This window comes from Venturia canescens, chromosome 1 (genome assembly GCF_019457755.1).
Source record: "Venturia canescens isolate UGA chromosome 1, ASM1945775v1, whole genome shotgun sequence".
Classification (NCBI taxonomy): Eukaryota; Metazoa; Arthropoda; class Insecta; order Hymenoptera; family Ichneumonidae; genus Venturia; species Venturia canescens.
In genome coordinates, this window is record NC_057421.1 from 37811517 (window position 1) to 37830841 (window position 19325).

Genomic DNA, 19325 nt, shown 5'->3' on the forward strand with positions numbered 1-19325 from the left:
TTGAAACCGATTAATGAGTCATCTTATTTTCATACCGTTCAAAATTACTCCCCCTGCGAACTACTCTTTTTGAATCATCCTCTATAAACTCGACAGTAGTGCGAAAAAGAAACACAATTTTTTTTCTTCTCATACGAGTGCCCTCTGAGCTCTCGGCCCAGAGATACGTAACAGCAAATGTGTTTACGTACGCTCGGCATGCGTGGGAGACGTTTTTTCATTTCGCTACATCTTCTTGGAGATCGACACACTGTTCGATTACGTATGCGAGAATCTTGGTGGAGTTGTTCGTGGAAAATCAGTATAATAACGTACCAGTTTGAAAATCACTCCAGCTTTTATTCGTTATATTACGAAAATATTTATTCAATTATACCAAGAGCAGTTTAAAAAAATACTTATCGGCCAATCAATCCATTTTCGTAAAAAAAATATAAATATTCGGAGATACGCCATTGGAATTGCAACGAATTGAGATACATTTTTATGCCGCGCATACAAAACGTAAAATCATTCGATAGCCGCGATACGGACGTTTAGATCGGAAAATTGTGACAGAAACGCTTTTTCAAAGATTTTTCGTTACAATTAACCACCGATGAGATATAAACTTATTGAAAACGGCTAGTTTCCCGCGAGCGTGCTTGGTGAGTACAAAATAATTATGATTTGCAAACTATGAATATACAAAATGATTCGAATGAGAAGAAAATTTGATAAATAAATGAACAGATCGCGCGATGAATCAGTACTCGATTGTGACAGTTTTCGTTTTGAGATATTCGTTGAGAGCCTCCTGTCCGAGGTCTTTGCCAAATCCGGATTGTTTGAAACCGCCGAAAGGTGCTGCGACGTCCGTTTTATTATAGGTGTTGATGAAAACAGTGCCGGCATCGATTTTCTCAGCGAATCTCATTGCTCTGCTAATATCTTTGGTGAGGATTCCAGAAGCTAAACCAAATTCTGTGTTGTTCGCACGTGATATCATTGACTCGAAATTGCTCGATTTAAACTTGGATATTATCATTATTGGACCGAACGATTCTTCCTTAGCGATGTACATGTCGTCCTTAACGTCGGTAAATATCGTCGGCTCAAAATACCAACCGGATGTGCCCAAACGCTTTCCACCGTGAACCAATGTTGCTCCTTCCTCAACACCACGACTCACGTAATCCAACAACTTTTCCATATGCCTTCTGTGGTTTTGTGGCCCGTGCGAGGTCTTACGGTCCAGTGGATTACCGATTTTCAATTTTTTTACTTCTTCCACGACTCGTCTCACGAACTCGTCGTGAATACTCTCCTCTACGAACAAGCGACCTGGAAGATTAAACGCGTTTTTTCATAGCTTCTCCTTCCACAATTCACCACTAAATTTCACCTTACTTTTCGTGGATTTTTGCTGCATGAGCTTTTTCAAGTTGAAACATTTTTTAAATTTATTAATGAACAAAAATTTCCAAACCAAAATCGCTCTAATAAACATTTTTAATTTTGCGATCGCGAATAATTGAATCTCCACATTTGCCTTAAGGAGGGTGGTTACCGACGATACAATGTTGCCATGCTAAACCATGTTAAATACATTAAAAATTTCAAAATTATTAGAATTTAATCAAATTTGGTCAACATATTCTTTAGGGCCAAATTTGACAATACAAATTTTTTAAGATTTTTCTTCTGTAGCAGTTATCGAGTAATTGATCACTAAAGTTCAAGTGTATAAGCATAGCGTTTCCATATATATAGGTATACATTCCGGACATAAGAAATCTGCTTTAATGCGTAATTACTCGATAACTAAGCAGAAGAAAATTTTGAAAAAAATTGTGTCTTCGCACTTGATGTTGAAGAACATTATCACCAAATTTCATCAATTTCTTATCATTTTAACGAGTGTAACCACCCTCCTTAATAAAAAGACTGCTCAACCAAATTACACCTTATAAATTTCTTTGGAATATCGCAACATTATTACGCTCATTCCTCCAATGGATTCAGCGATGGGAAATCCAATAGAAATAACAATATTTATCACAAAAGTACAGAAACATTTTTTGAATGTGAGAAATAATAATTTTTACATGGTTTATATGCTGTAAGTCTGATCGTCGGCGATTCCCAGCTGCGTATACAATGTGGAGATCGTAATTATTGTCTGCAACGAAAATTCCAAATCTTTTTTTCATTCTCGTATATTTTCCTTCCATATGAACCTATGAAAACGCGAAAAAATTGCGAAATTCTATATTTAAAGCACGTTGAAGTGATATATTCTTCTCCTTTAGAAGCGTTTTTTTTCAAACTCACTAAAAATTAAGAATCTCGTAATTTTTTCAGCCTTTTTATAGATTCATATGCAAGGAAAATATGTGAAGATGGAAAAAAATTTGGAATTTTTGTTGCGGACAATAATTACGAACTCCACATTGTACACATCTGATATTAAATAAATGTGTTTGTACTCTTGAAATATCCTTGAAACTATACCGAAAAGTTCGTCACGGTGAGTTATTTCCGTCTATTCAAAAAAAAAAAATAGATTTTTTTGCCTTTTTAAAGCAAATCCCCCCCTAACGAAGATGGAAAGAGAAACGTACCAGCAGCAATGCAATTTTCGCCCTTGTTGAAAAATACACCGCCCATGCCGAGTCTGACCGCTTGTTGAATATCAGCATCCTCGAAGATAACGAGTGGACTTTTACCGCCAAGCTCCAATGAGACTTTTTTAAGATTACTGTCGGCACAGTTCTTCATGATAACTTGGCCGATTTCAGTGGATCCGGTAAATCCGAGTTTTCTTATCAAAGGATGATTAACGATTGCCATACCGGCAACTGAGCCACTCCCTGGTACGATGTTTATCACTCCTTTCGGGATGCCAGCTTTGAGCGTAAGTTCGGCAAACTTGAGAGCTGTGAGTGGCGAACATTGGGAAGGTTTCATCACCACTGTGTTTCCGGCTGTTAGACAAGCCGCCATTTTCCATGACAACATCATCAACGGATAGTTCCAGGGCGTTACGAGACCGCAAACTCCGATTGGCTCCTTTCGCGTGAACGTCAAATTACGGTTCGGTCTCGCGTGTGATATCGGTATCGTCGAGCCCTGAATTTTGTCGCACCAGCCAGCGAAATACCGCCACGTTTCGATCGACATTCCCACGTGGGTTTTTAACGCCAATGTGTACACTGCGCCCGAGTCGATACTTTCGATCGTCGCCAATTCTTCTTTATGCTCTTCCATCAAATCGGCTAATCTGTCAAAGTCGAAAAACGTTTATGATCCTTTCAAAAATCAGAAATATATTTTTTTGTTGCCTCACTCGAAGACTCAAAGGATCAAACCAATTGGACTTTTGGAACTATGAAATTTTTGAATGTTTCAAATGAAACATCGTTGCATTGCAATTACGTCAAACTTCATGAATTTCGGTCAGATAACTCAATTTTTTATATTTTCGTAAAGAAATTAACATTTACGGAGAAAACGGATTCGTTTTATATATTGAGGAATATATTATTTTTCAAGAGTTTTCAAAGTATCTATAAGCACCGATTACAAGCAGCACAGTATTTTTTGAATCTTCCTATTTTTCATCCCTTCAATTCTAAACAGCTTTATGTGCATAGCAAAAAGTGATGCACCCCTGCGAGAACTATATTTCGTTTTGTTTTCGAATGTTGTTCGTCGTGTCAGACTAGCACTTACCGATAAGTGCAAATGTATTGTAAATCACAAATTTCCATTGTCAGTATAGTAAATTCTATGATAAATACACGAATATACACCGAATACGTGTGACATTTTACCATACATATTGTTTTTTTTTTTTTTTTTTTTTTTCAGGATTTTCCGAGCATATCTACTTTACAATATATAAAAGTTATGGGTATTGTTCTTTTTCCTACGGTGGATAGAACAATTCTTGTTTCTGCTCTTCGAATTAATGTTGCTATCCAGTACGTGTATATACCGTCCCCGCGAGATATTATATTCCTAGTACTTTTCTCTAAAATATTTGGCCTCGTTTTCTCCGTGTGATCGGTTCGCTTCTCAACCGAATCGATCGAAAATTAACAAAAGCAAGAACGACAGTTTTCAATCGAATTCGCTATATGAGAATCAAATGATGGTAAAAATATCACCGAGTAAATACGATTTTTTTCGACGATAAAGTGTTAAATTTATTCTAGTTTTGAATGAATTGACGATAGTAGCAAAGACGAAAACTGCATCAATATGAGGGCTTCATCAATACAGTTGAATAGAAAAAAAACACTTGGAAATAATTCGATATGCGATGATGCAAAAATTTTATCGAGTGTAGAATAATAATATTTGGGACGAGCCAAGATCGTTTATTTTTTCCGTTCACTTACTTGAAGAGCAATGCACCCCTGTCCCTGGCGCTTATTTTGCTCCATTCACCTTCTTCGAAAGCTTTCTTGGCAGCTCTTACAGCACGATCTACGTCATTCGCAGAGGCGCTCTGTACCTCGCAGATCACGTGTTCGTCGTGAGGATCGATCGAAGCTATTGGCTCCGCCTCTCCATTCACAAATTCGCCGTCGATGAAAAGTTGCTTGGGGAATCGTAGATCCATGTTGTTCGTTCGTACCTCAACAGCTTCGTACTTCGCCTCCCTTCCCGAAGCCGATGATCCGCGACCGGTTACGATGACCGATGTGACGAATTCCAAAAAACTCGGGGCCATAAAAACATCCGTGTTTTGCATCGTTATATCCAACAGCTCTCTGATTTCTTCAACCATCCTGACAACGTCCATACTTCCAGCACCTGTTGACCAAGAAAAATATCCGAAAAATAATTATTCAAATTAACAATTAACTTATTTCATTCGCAGAAATCACTTTTCCTGTTATCATATCAAAGGTTTAGGATCAGAAAAATCTTGCAACATTCTTCTTTTATTATCACTTTCGACGTGCCAGAAATTTGCATTTCGTTTTACATGCAGTGACGCAAGGACTCGATGCTTTTCTCGTCACAAGACATTAAACAGTGGCTTTACTTTTTCTCCTTTTCTCATTTACATACACGAAGGAAAGATCGAAAGATGCCCAGCACCGACTTGTAAAGATTTTCGTGAGCAAAGCGAAGCTCATATGCAGTCGCTAAAGCGTGAAATACTTCATAGAGGAAAACATGACAATAATGGGTAATAAAACTCACTGATTGACCTGAAGTTTTGCGAAGGGCGAACGATGCAAAGGAACTGGGTCTTCCGAGGTCGAACTGGGCCAAGGGCGCAAAGGGATAAATGGACCACGATTCTACGAGGCTGGATATACGGGGGGGAATACCTAGGAGAATTTGGGAACGCGCCAAGGTATTCGTAGGGAGGAGAAAATGCCACGAGGGAATCCTGATACAGGCGAAAGTAATAGTTGACACGAGTTGACAAAGAGAGGCAAAGAGACTCGAAATACTTGCTTAAAATCTTAAAACGATTATTAGTGATTATCGTGTAGTTTCAGAATGTTTCTAGTCGAGTGTGGAACGAGTTGTTTTCAATAAAATAAAAAGAAAAGCGTTTTGTTTAAAAAAAAAAGAAGTTGAATGTCAGCTTGAATGACGAAAAGTTACCCTCGTTCTCTTGACATTAGTAGACAAAGAGAGGCAAAGAGATTCGAAATACTTGCTTAAATCTTAAGACGTTATTGTTATTACAGCAGCAGCCGATTCGAAATTGGATCGTGTCGGCCACGCAGCATCGAAAACGAAATTGAAATTTAAATGACAAATCGAACAAGATCTCTTACGTTCTTGTAAAATTGATCGAGCGTGCTGAATCAGAGTTGCATGATTGAAAACTTACCACACGCAAAAAAGTCCGTATCGTCCTCGACATCGACGTTGATGATATTTTTCCAAATGTCTCTGATAATTTCGACGGATTTTTTTTCGTCCTCGGTGAAGACGATATTGGACGTAGCCTCGTTTGCTTTTCCGTATTTAGAGGCAGCGATCATTCGGTTACCGATCTTAAGTCTTTCGACATTGACGAACTTGCCATCCGCGCATTCGATGAGGAGGCCGGACTCGTGGATTACTCCCGATCTACCATCCACATCGACCGCGTCACCTTCCGGTTTCTTATCGTCCCATATACTCGAAGCAAACAGCCGAACTTGTTCGCCGTTCAATAATGTCCACGCACCCGGTGTACTGTCGAAGGCACGAATGAAATTGTGCACTCCCTCGCAATTCTTCGTTACGTCAAGACGTTGCAATTCCGCTTTATTTAACAACGGATCGTAGGTCGCTCCTTCACTCGGTTGAATTATTTTCGGAGCTGTGCCTTTCGCCACGAGGTTCACGGCTTCTCCCATCGCTTTTATCCCCTCGGGATACAGAAAATTGTTGTACAAACTGTCGAGTGTGTCGTTCGGCTTGACGGGACATGACTTTTGTAAAAGTATCGGCCCCGTGTCGAGCCCGTCGTCGGCCCAGAATATCGAGAACCCCGCTTGCTTGTCACCTTCGATAAGAGTCCTAAAAACATAACCGGAACCTCAATTTTTTTTATTTACTCGCGTTTGAAGGGGACGAGAAATATTATTATTGTACAGGGGTAATATTTAGCGTGAAATAATGACGGTGAAGTTTGCAACGTTGGAGTCCAACGAAACGATCTAAAAAAACTCTTCAATTATTCCAGTAACCCTTCAATTTCGTTCCCCTGCCGTATAATTTTCCAACTTGCACCGATACTTCTCGTTAAATAAAAAATAATTGGTGAATTACAAATGCTTTTTTCGTTCTTTTCGTTAGACTCAAACAACGCTGCAAAGTTCAGTGTCGTGTGAAATTCACTGTTAAATTTACTTCTATTTGGAAAAATAAATATATTATTGAATTTGAAGAAAAATTCATTTTTTCCCCATAATAATATCATGAACTGCAGCTCGTCACCGCGCATTTTTCAAATTTAATTCTCTCCGATTTTCATAAGAAAGTCTTATTTTAAAGGATTCGTCTTATTTCTTATTGAAATAAACGTGTTTAAATGTAAAGAAAAATACACAGGACTGTGCGTAAAAAATCGTTCATCTTTCCATGTAACGAATGAACGCTCCTTACGAAGTTTATGCGAAAAACGTACGCTATAACAATGAAGTATATAATGAAGATTTGGGAAAAAATTCGAGACATGTTACGTTAAAGATTGAACAAAATTGTGGTAAAATGAGGACTGGTAACCTCACAGCACTTGCTTATTTCTGTCTTTTTATTAATACTTTTATCTTGATCCATTTCCCTTTGCGCTCTCTAATGCGATTTTTTACATAAAAAACTACGGTATTTTAGTCAGGGATTAATGAAACTTGGGGTTCGGTAAGTGATGGATTCCCGATTAATTAATGGCTCGTAATTTAATTCGCCAAGAGATAAGTTGAAAAAGTTTATTTACAATTTCGAATAAATAACTCTGGCATTAAAATTTAAGGTGGTGATTGTATTTTCAATGAGGGAGTAAAAATCGATCGAATTTCGACACCCATAAAATACGTTCCTTCGGGAATGATCTACATGTTTTTCTGAATTAAATGAATTCATTCAGAAATTGCATCATCAATTTTGCTGTGCTGACTCGCAAAGATAGCGAATTTCATAGTCATTGCGATTTATTGTTTTGTTTTTATTAACATTCTATGCATCATTTTCCAATGATCGTCACGCGGTTCCTGAGAAAAAGCCTGCTAAGGGACAAGAGAGGGGCGACGTCCAATGATTCTATGGTGCGGGAAACCGGCTCAAACCGGTTATCGGAGCACTCTCATTCGATAATCAGGAAATGCAACATTCTAGTTTCGTAGCTACGCGCTCTCATATATCGTGGGTCGCGTGAACACCTCGAGCCTTTCCCCGACTCTCTTTTCCTAACGACTCTATATCCATCGTCATACCAACTACAATAGTTTCTTGCGACATGGAAACGAATTATCAGGAACCTTTATAATAAAATGCAAATTTTCAGTGCTCCTATTTTCATCTAAAAAATGGTAAAAATCGTTCCCGAGCCTGTACCAAGAAAATTTGCATGGCAAATCGATTAGTACAAATAATTAAAATTTTATGTTATATTTTCATGTTTCACGGTTTACTAAAAATTGCTCACCAGCTTATAGCGCTTGCTCCACGATGACGAGGCAGTATCGATGGATGGTAGCAAATACTACGATGACGAGGATGATCAATCACTTCCATCGGTATAAACTGACTGCAGAACGGGAGAACATTGAGATCGACTTCGATGCCTTTATAAAGTGCCAATATCTCGGGCAAAGGTACTCCTTTGCTGCGCCATGCCTTGATCTTGAAAACCGGAGTGTTGTCGGCTTTCGCGGTGCTTGCTAAGATCGAAACGATCGAGAAATTCGAGCAGTGAGTTTCGGTGGATAAAAACTTCATGCTAAGAGATCAAAACATATTGAGCCTCACCCAGAGGATCCTCGCGATTCCCCTTGTCCGGAATCGTGAAAACTCCGGTTATCTTGTGACCATCTTGTCGCAAAAGCTTGTAAACTTCAGCCGCAAAATTGCTCTGCCCAATAATGGCTACTTTCAGCTGAGCCATTGTCGCCTGAGGAATAATAAATTCGCGACAAATGTAGTCGGCTTTATTCGGAGCTCTCTAAAATAAATTACCAATCATTTTTAATTCACTTCAATTATTTTATCAGTATTCGTTTATGATAAATGACCCTCCCGTCTCGAGGTCATCCAAATTTATACATTGATGTGATATTTTTACTCGATTCTCAACTCGAGCGATCGTTTTTTTTTTTTTCATCTCTCGAGCAGTATTATACCGAGCAGTGCCTTATGTAATTCAAATTCGATCGATAATCACGCGTATCATGTTCGTGCGACGTGAACAGGAAAACTGGTAACGCACGCGAGTTGATTGACAGTAAACTGAAAAAATAGTTCGTACGCCCGCGCGATTGACCACTTTTGTGCCAGTGACAACGAAACAAAATCGTCAAACATAATAGCATCGATCGTGTTCGAAGCGATCGAAATTCGAGTGAAGGTAGATTAATCGGCAACAATGTTAAGCAACTACGTGAGGAAAATGAAGGTAATTAAAATACATGCTCGTTATTGCGAAAGGTAAACACCGTCGATGTTTATTCGACAGAAATTTCTAGGCTGTTAAATTTCGTGCAAGCCCACTGAGTACGTACCTGTTGAGGCTAATAGTAAAGTGCGTAAGTGCTGTGCTAAACCTCGGATTCTCAAATGTGCTGGAATTGAAGAAGATACGAAATAAAGGTGTGATCTAGCTGCGGATTTGATTTATCAAATTACTAAGGTTAGTGCTGTGTTTTCGTGGCTAAAGGCTTTCCAGAATAAATTTAGTCTTTATATGTGGGTCGTTCGAGTGCGTGAAGCTTCTCTAATGCAGCACTGCGAAACCGACACCGTTTTACGATAATATCGTACACACTACTTGTACAAGCAACTCTCTCATCCGATCTCTATTTTCGTCGCGTGGAAGGATTGAAAATTCCAACGATAGCAGGAAAATCGTCGTCGATACGTTTACAAAGCTCTGTGTCTTTGTCGCACTTGACTCTCGACTCGAGTGAGGTATTTAGACTTGAAAATTTCGAGTTTCGACGTTGGAATTTCAGTCACGAAACATACGGTTTGCGTGACAAGTATATAAATATTTTTGTCTCAAAGCCACAAAGTTTGCGCGTTTTTAATCAGTTTACAATCAGCGAATATAAACTCTTTGGGGGACGAAAGCAAAAGCGGATCTTAGTGCATGAGTTCGTTTACTTATTGATCGGGAGTTTATTAACTTGTGACTTACGGTGTAGACGGAGAAAGCTCCTTTATGCAAAGAGGAAATACGTCGAGCTGCCAGCATCGGAAACGAGGAGGGGTGACTCGGGGAAATTCAAACTGCACATGAATTTCGTGAATCGGAATGAGAATCGCGTATAAAGAGCAATATTCCGTTTCCAATAGAGAACAAACGATGTCCGCGATCAGCGCCGAGTCCCGACTCGAACTGTCTCAGAACTATCGACCGTCACTTCGTTCTCAAAGTTTACTGAACCGTTGGGGAGGGAACTGTACTTTATATAAGACCTCGCTATCTCCGCCAAGGGTCAAGACCTCAACGACTCACCCCTTATCTATTCGTGCATCAACGCTTCCATATTTTTCCTCGTCTTCTTTTCTTCTTCTTACACGGGTTCTTCGTATATCATTTTTCTTATCGTGTCATATCGACCTTAAAAATTCACTGGAGCTACGACTTCTTGTTTCGATGATAGGCAGGTGAAATACAGGTAGGGTTCAATGTGTCAAATAACCAAAAATTGTAGAACGATCGAAATTTCGACTTTTCGACTTTTCGAGAAAAATTAGTAATCCGACATTCTTATTTCCGATCGACTATTATTTAACAGATTACGTGGTTAACCGAATATACCTTCTTCGAATTCGTATTTACTCGAAAATATATATTTCGATAGTTTTCATTTCGAATGCAATTTCGACAGACCATATACGAATTTCAAAAGTTCATATTATTTTTTAAATCAAAATGGAGAGTAGATGTTTTATAGAGTAGCGATGGCTGGAAAAGGCGGAAGTCAAAATGGCAATCTTTCAAATTGGAGATCATCTGTCTGAGTGAGTGAGTGAGTGAGATAAGCGTGCATTTAAGCTCAACACTTTTTTTCGTGTTTCAGTATTTCAACCTCAGTAATATTTAGACTTTCGTTATTATATTTTCGAAATTGTGAATATTCATGGTATTGCTGGTTGTAGTAATTTATAAATCGAAAGAGTGATACTCGAATTTTCGGAAAACCGATATTTTAGTCGTCGTTCTATATGGGCGATTGTTACATTCCATTTTCGATGCAAACGCGTGCTTGGAGTCTTCAAGTTTCTACTTTATTTATTTTCAACATTCAAAAATGTTGGTCATTCTAACATTTCCGCCCCACTCATTATCGTTAATTTATGTTTACAGATTGAATAATTAATATTTTTCCTTAGATTTTTTATACAAAATAATTGATAAGCGTTTTTTTTTTTAGAAAAATACACTTTTATCTTACTTGAAAAAAAATAAACTTTTTTTCTGAAAGTCGTCTAACGCTTTGCCGTTAATCGGAGTGCACCGTTGCAATGTCTCAGTTTCAGGTGATAATTTGTGTCGTGGCCCCCAACATAGTTTGTATTGATTTAGTGCAGGAAATTGCTTGACACAAGAGAAATATACGATTTCTGAAATTAATTGATTAGTAGTTGATAGATCAATCATAAGAGTCGTCGGAACGAGATGAAACCGGTTCGAAGAAAAGTATTGACACCCATTGCAAGGTCGCAGGTCACTGATAACGTGTTTACATCGTCATCTTAAACCGGTTCGATCCAAATGCGGGTCAAAGGGTTCGGTGGAATCGGGGACTGACGACATAAAGTTGGATCTCTTGGGGTTTGATTGCGCAAGGTACACGCGTCTCGGCACAAATCATTGAAGTTTCGCTCGTCCTCGGAACGACTCTGTAATCGGTTTATAGCGTTTTAATACGCGCGAGTCTCAACGCAGGATGATAACGCATTTTATTCATCTTTGTTGCCTGATTTATGAACTCGGGGAACCCCGAAAAGAAATCCACATTTTTAGCATACGAGTACTTTGATATCGGCCCAAAAAAAAAATCAAAATATTTCTCGAACGTGGAAATCAAAATAGCAGCTTCAAAATCTTTGGAACCCATGCACTGTCTGATTTTTCATTTTTATGATAAAAAATTTATAAAATTATCCAAGTGAGAACGTGTGACAGATATTCTGATGAGCTCCATCGTGTACAATCGATTCCCAAGTAATATTTCAAATTTATTATTCAAAATATTTTTTTACACAAGTATGACAGCGACTCGGTCATTTATTTATTCATAAAAGAGGACTGCTAAGTCCTATCGCTGGTAAGATAAAAGTTAAGAACTAAGGACCATCGAGCATGGAGTCTGTACCCATTAAAGTATTAAAAATATAGGAAAAGTAGTGATAGTGAAAGTCAAGCTCACATCGAGTAAGTCGCGGTGTATATTTGAACTTAACATTTCAAGTTAATTTCCCACAAAAACGGGTCAATTTATCGGTAATGTAATTTAGGAGTTAGTAAAGATTAAATGAAACGGAGGAAAATGAGTGGCGGCCAAATACGACGTTACATAATATAATCGTAAAAATTTTTATTCAAACCCGCTGCACATTTTCACTGTATATATTATCCAATTTCACTGTATATATTATGATTATCCACACACTGAATCTGAAATTGATGGAAATTCGAAAAAATTTCAAACTATGTTTTGACCTTGAATCAGCTCGGATCGTTGGATTCTAAGGGGATAGAAGAAAATCTGAATTTCGAAAATTCATATTTTAATCGCAAACAGATTTTTTTTGTAAATTACGCAAAGTATTAAAAAGAAAAATTTAGGCAAAGCAAATCAAGACGACCGTGTATCTTGACTCGAGATTGGTCGATTTCCGCTTTTAATGATGAAAAAAAAATTTTTTATTTTTTTTGACATCTGAAAGGATTAATAAAATTGTACTTGTCAAAATTAGGCACTCCGATTTCACGATTGAAAAATTTTCTCCAACAATATATGGGCCATTCCAGGCCAAATCGACCACATTTCTACCGTACCAAAGAAATTTTTCAGAATTTTTTCAAATTTTTTTTCCCAACCCAAATATTTTTGTTCAAAATGACATAGCGCTTTCGGAAATTGACTTATTAGGAAGTTTTTTTCGTAAGTTTTGTCTTCGAATGTACTTTTCAGAAAAAAATATCGAAAGGTCATGAAAATCCATACTCAAAGTTTTTTTTTTTTGAGAATTTAGATAAAAAAAAAAAACAAAAAATTAGCGATGATTGCCGTTTTTTATATATTTTTTTTTCCATTTCTCCACAAGAAACTTTGACATTTTCCACAAGTTCTCTGAAATTTTCAAAGTGAGATCTTTTCGTTTTCTATTTTTTTTAATATTACGAAAAAAATTTTTTTTTTCAATTCAGCTTATTTCTAATTACACCACTTTGAAATCTTCTAGGATGTAACAAGAACCTTAAAAGTTGAAAAACAATGATAATTATAAAAATAAAAAACTTTATAAAGGTGGAAAAAATTACGCAAAGTATTAAAAATATAATCAAATCATTTCAATAACGTTAAGCACGAGAATTTGAAAAATGTGGAAAAAAAAATTTCAAGCTATCGAACCAGTTCCAGCTTGGCGTACATGAATTTTTTCAAATAAATCAATTTCCCAAATAATTCCGACAAAGGAACTCCCCACAGGCCCGTGCAATGCAGCGATTTTAAGGAAAATTCTATTGCCTTCAAATTAAATCCCGAAAAATAAAAATATGCGCCCCAAGCTTTTGCTCACAGAAATTTTAGTTTCCAAATATTTGAAAAAAAAAAAAAAAAAAACATAAAAATAAACGGCACTCGTACCTGGCTTCATTGAAATGACATCATCACATTTTTAATATTGGCGAAATTTTGTCCACTTTTTAAAATCACTCCTAGTTGGGATAATCAGCTTTTCTGGAAATTCAATTTCCAAGTGACCTCGCTGAACCTGTATATCGATAAAATGCTAAAAGAACTTGTACAAATTATAAAAAGAATCTCTAACTTCCTAGCACCTTATTAATTTCTTAATAGGCCATAGACCTCCTTCCTCTTTCTCTCTCCCCCACTGGCTCAATTGATTATTAAGGTAAAAATAGAATACATCATGCGAGTGATAATAACCTTTTATTGATCGATTCGTGAGTTTGGTGGTTTCAGGTATATCCGCCCGTTGCAGTACGATGACCCGACACACGTCCCAGCCAACTCGAAAGAAAGAAATATATAGCTCAATCTTGTTCAGGCGCGGCTCACGATCTTTCAAGTTTTACGACTTATTGGCACGCTCTTTTCCCGAGATATATACGTGTACACTGTGGCACCAAAGTTTTCGAGCAATCTCATTTTTTCTCAACTCTTCATTACGAATATCCATTAGCCCAGTTGAACAAGGCCATGCGAATTTGAAGCATTGATTATTTGTTGAACCTTTCGTCTCGAGCGAGTACCTTTACAAGTAATATTTGTTAACCGTACGGTGGATTTGAAAGTCTCGATTTTTTCATCGGAGTAGCGCGAAGTGAAACACTGCTGCCCCAAAAGAGCAGAATTTTTTTATCAAGATTGAAAAAATTTTGTCTTTCTAAGGTACAAAGTAAAACAAAAAATTCTGCTCTCTCGGAGCACTGTTCCGCTTTGCTCGACTCTCCCCGAATCAAGTATTGAATTGTATGAATTCGATTCTGTAATTAGAAGTTCGAATTTCGATGCTGCCCTATATTTTCGCTAGAGACACGCGGCAGCGCTCACAGACGGCAAGCATCGAAGAGAAAATTTCCTACTGGCCGTGATATTATGCGAATTCTCATCGGCATTGAATTGCGCTGTTCAATTTATAAATGTTTCCTTCGCAGTTGGTAAATTCAACATTTATCGTGCCCCACATTCGAGAATCCGACAGACAGCGATGGGCCAGTACGAGCGGGCTCTGGCAATTCCCCAAATTGCACCGGCTCCCACATCGTTCCTTAGACGCGTGTCAATTTTTTGGATCTGAGATAATGCTAATCGACTGGAATTCAAAATAAAGTGAAAACACCGTCACGCCCAATAGGCAAATTTTTCGGCAGCTCCTCAGACCAGCTCCAGAAAACGTGTGCGAAGCAATAATACCTACTATTTCGAAATCCGTAATTTTTTTCTAATCGATTAAATAGTCGAATTCGAAATCGAAATTCTTTGGCAGTGTTTGACCGTTGAAAAAAAAAGGCTGTGTCAGCCGATTTTTTCGAATGGCCGATTGGACAGAAATTGATTAAAAATTCTGTCCAACGTGGTCGCTCGAGACGATACAAGTTGTCCAGTTTTGCAGTGTCTTCGTGCAAGAGCAAAGGCATGTAACTGTTCTGAGTGGTTTTCAAAGTATCAGACTCTAAACTGTGGGGGGAAAAAAGTATCGCATTTGGGAACTTTTAAACGATCTAAACCGATAAACAACGTTGGCGCATCTCTTTCGTTGGATTAATTAATGCGGTATCTTGATCAAAGAATATAAACTCGAAAAAGTGCCAATAGACGTGGTTTTAAGCACCAGAAGACTCGGTGGGAGTGACGAATGAAAGTGAATTCGATAACAATAACACAGATATAAAAATACATTGATAGTACAACAGTATTTTAAAAGTTAACGTAACGGTGGTGTACAGACATGCAAATAACGCTTATCGATCCGGCAGTACCGAGCGAAGCTTCTCAAGCTCGCGAAGATGGGAGCGTGCGACTCTTATCCACATGTGCGCGCCTCGGAGTAAAACCTTGTATGACGTCACCAACAATTTTTTCAAATAAAAAATGATAAAATTGTGTGCATGTAGGTAGTGAATGTTGAGGCATTTTTTTTCACACGAGTAGGCGATTCGCATATATACGCGAGGGTTCTGTAAGATGTGTCAACAACGCTTCGGTTAAAAATAAATCTACCGATAGTTGTCAGTTGCGAGCTCATACTCTGCTCACCGCTGCGACCGAGCATCCTTCTTCTCGGTTGGTTTAACGTGCACGTTAACGGGTACGGTTGACATTGAAATTTCATTTTTTTCCCTATTTTAAGAAATAAAGTTCATGATAAAATATCCGCCTGCAAATATTTCCTCACGAGAAAGAGTTGCTGACGGAATTTTTTGTCGTTTCGAATATTTTTATCGAGTAAGTTTATAAAACTCGCATTTTCGTCGAGTCATCGATGATGGTGATTATTTTCATGCAATTGACCTGAGAATCGTGTCAAAAACCAATATTTTTCGTGCTTCACAAATAAAAATACAAAGTCCAACGTGACATTCTTGCCGGGAAAATATTTTTTTTGTTCATCTCGCGACAAAAAAAAAACATACGAGTTCTTTTCGAAATACTTCGAATATAGCCTTGATATTCGATAGTTTATTTTTTTAAACAGACTTGTACAAAATTTTCCTATATTTACTGATATGGAAATTACATTCCAAGAAAGTGAGGTTGGCAGATAAGATTGCGTGAGAACACAAGAGATTTTTGTATCGAACAAACCGACAAGTGCCTGAATTGGAGCAATGCTACGGTGATGCAAAAAAGCAATATTTTTTTCTCGGAGCTTCAACGGAAATCGTTAGTACATAAAAAAAAAGTAATTTTCTCAAATTTCAGATTAAAAAAAAATTTTTTAGATAGTGTTCGATTCACTAAGCACAAAAATTTTTTTTTTGCTCTCATAGCAGAAAGGATTAGGTGCTCCGTGGAATTATAAGTTTAATAAAATTTTGACACTCTCAAAGAAATTTAAAGACTACCTCAGATAATTTATTTCTTTTTTCCTGTATGTTTAGCTATAAATTATGAGATTGAAAAGCGTGTGGCTACAAATAACTATTCTTGTCGTGCTTCCAAAAGAAGGGGTGAAAGTATTTCGCAGAAACAGTTTTTCCAAATTTTATCGAATTCAAATTCTCTATTTCAAAGTCTGGTATTTCACCGCAGAAAACGTAATTTAAGAATTTTAATCTAGTTTTCCCATTTTTTATAAAAATGAATAAAATATTTTCACTGAATTCTAATGGAAAATAAACTTAAGCAAATGAATGCGAAATTGCAAAAATTTTTAGTCCCAAACTGTTTGTTTACAATGAAACTATTTGAGTTTGTGCAGGATGACGACTTTGTACAATAGCCCTATTTCGATTCTGTGAAGTTTAATTTTTTTTCCGCAAAAAATAATGAGACCGATTTTGGAAGTTTGATGAAAAATATTTGCGATTTTGCTTCCAATTTTTCATTCCCAAATTTTAACGTCGTCTGCGGTGAATTATCAGACTGAAATAAAGAATTTTAATTCGACAAAACAATTCGACAAAACATATTTTCATTTTTGTACGACGCCCTAGTAACTTTTCGTGCATAGAAATATTTATCTGTATGAAAAATACAGGAAATGTGAAATCAATCGCTTGAGAAAACGCAAAAATATTTTTTATAACATGTAATTTTGAAAAGCTATGTCTTTACAAAGATAGCTATACGAATATACAGAAAAAAAAGAAATTATAATTGCGCGGAGCAGCCATCGAATTTTTTCCCGAGTGACAAAATTTTATAACATTCATGATTCCGCATCGAGTACCAACACTTTCTGCTGTGAGAGCAAAAGAAAAACGTTCGCTTCGCGATTTTTGAGAATAAACAGTAAAAAATCGAAAGCTGGCTTGAGCACTGTCTAAAAAGATTTGTTATAAATATTAGGGTGATGCAAAAAAAATATCCATTTTTTTGCATCACCCTAAGCCACACATTGACAAAATATTTTCTAGTTAATCTTACTCAGCAACGATTTGTTGTGTACTCATATCTCTTTCAACCGAATAATTCTCCATGACGTAGACATATGATTCACTTTTTATGCATCACGCTGCCAAATATACGACGATTCGTATTGGGTTCGATATTGAATGGAACCGCTTGAAAGGTCTCAGCGAGTATGAGATATATTATGAATAAATTAAACGTCTCCGGTCTTCCGTAGCTCGTAACGTCCCGATTAAATTCAGTCGTAGCAAGGTGATAAGCATGAATAGCGAGCGTTAATAATAATAGGAATATCAACGATTCTTATCCGACGCCTGCTTACAGGCAAATTCTCGTCAATTTATTTCTGTTGTTCCAAGAGAAGATCGTAATATCCCGGAATAGATTCGACACAAAAAATATTCCAGAAGTTTTAATAGGCTTCAAAAACTGTTTTAAATATCCTTACAAATTTCATGAATAATCAAATGTGCCAGTCGCGACTTGAGATGCGGGGCTTAATTCTTTTAAAAACTCGAAAAATTATCGTCCGGGTTTATTAGGGAGGGGGGGGGGGGGGCCACACTTATCTTTATTGAATTTGAATGTTGTTTGCTCTTTCATCAATTTTATCTTTCATTTGTTCTCGTCTGGATGGATCAATCCGCCTGAAGAAAAATTTTCTTTTCAACACGCGCCGGAACGTGAATTTTTTCTCTTTTTTTCTTCCAATCCAAAGCAATGTTTCGAAGATCGTTGATCAACGCGTTAAAACACTTTAAAAATATAGAAAAGTGCATTTCCAATGGGCATTGCTAGAAAGTAAAAAAACGATTCGGAAAATTTTCTCGGTTATTTGAGAACCAGCTCGCAGCAGGTCCTTCGGTCTGTGTGTTCGGAAAAATAATCAAGATTCCCCCATACAGCAGTGCGGATTTTTCGAACTAACACAAACGGGAACACGAATCGATCGTTCCACATTGTCGAAACGAATATGTGTGTGCATTTCGGGGAAAGGACAGCTTGAAAAAATTAGCTAAAACACGCAACGTTGAGAAACGGGTTGAAACGTCGAGGTATCGCAGTCGAAGGAATTCACTCCGTTCTCCCTCGGTACGAAAAAAAAAGTCGAACAGTGCCTCGTGCTACATGCAAAAGCACAGCTTTTCACATGTATTATTATTGTCTCTCTTTTGCTCGTACGCTCCGAGAGGACAGGGGCTCGGAATTTCCTGTCCGCGTGTGTTGGTAGGTCACTGAATCGAATCTCCGTAGTGGGGTAACTTCGCGCCGGTTGACGACAGCAGCGAATAGTCCACAGCTTCTCTATTATATAGCTTTCCACTCTCCAACGTTCTCCCTCGCTAGAAGACTATCCCACGACTTTTCGACTTGCCTCATCATTTCCCTGTGTAACAATCTTAACTCATCGCGCCGATTAATTTGAGTTCTTAAAACAATTCACTTCGATACAATTACTAAATCCGAAGGGGTGCAAACGTCGTCTTTTATGCCCTGGTGATGTCCTTTTACTAGGTACGTCGCGCAAAGTATTATCAAAATCGATGGATTAGCTTCGCAGTGTAATTACAAAAGACAAAAAAACTGGACGATTCCAAAATTTACTCAAATTTATTGAAGGGTTTACCCTAATTAGAATTTTCAAAAAATCCATTTTTTTTATTCCATTTTTCGAAAGTACACATATTTCAAATGATCACAAGTTAAATTTTATAAAGATCTGACCAGTCCAAGTGTACTTTTGACGCGTTTTTCTCAAAATTACGTTTTTGGACGGCTCCTTGACGAAATCTCCGAAACTATATTCGACCGAATCTTAGCCAAATT

The 19325-nt window shown here is 37.4% G+C and overlaps 2 protein-coding genes across 5 annotated transcripts in view; one reads left to right on the forward strand and one right to left on the reverse strand.

The window, feature by feature from the left end:
• Nucleotides 1-10106, reverse strand: LOC122419218 (cytosolic 10-formyltetrahydrofolate dehydrogenase). 2 transcript variants are annotated; one of them, XM_043433580.1, is made up of 8 exons: nucleotides 9857-10106; nucleotides 9222-9281; nucleotides 8473-8614; nucleotides 8150-8384; nucleotides 5846-6522; nucleotides 4386-4803; nucleotides 2604-3262; nucleotides 1-1323 (listed from the first exon to the last, which is right to left on the reverse strand). In XM_043433580.1, the coding sequence occupies exons 3-8, from the start codon at nucleotides 8606-8608 to the stop codon at nucleotides 746-748; spliced, it is 2703 nt and encodes a 900-aa protein (XP_043289515.1). In that variant the 5' UTR covers nucleotides 8609-8614; nucleotides 9222-9281; nucleotides 9857-10106; the 3' UTR covers nucleotides 1-745. The 2 variants fall into 2 exon arrangements, with proteins under 2 accessions (XP_043289515.1, XP_043289516.1); XM_043433581.1 differs by having other exon boundaries at nucleotides 8473-8665.
• Nucleotides 9071-19325, forward strand: part of LOC122419220 (vanin-like protein 2) — a 20147-nt gene continuing 9892 nt past the window's right edge. Inside the window, exon 1 of one of the 3 annotated variants that reach the window (XM_043433584.1) lies at nucleotides 9071-9115. In XM_043433584.1, the coding sequence (XP_043289519.1) occupies nucleotides 9086-9115 (30 nt within the window). In that variant the 5' untranslated portion in view covers nucleotides 9071-9085. Of the gene's footprint in view, nucleotides 9116-9331; nucleotides 9350-15622; nucleotides 15733-19325 lie in introns of those variants that run through there. The other 2 variants (XM_043433587.1, XM_043433585.1) reach the window with 2 other exon arrangements.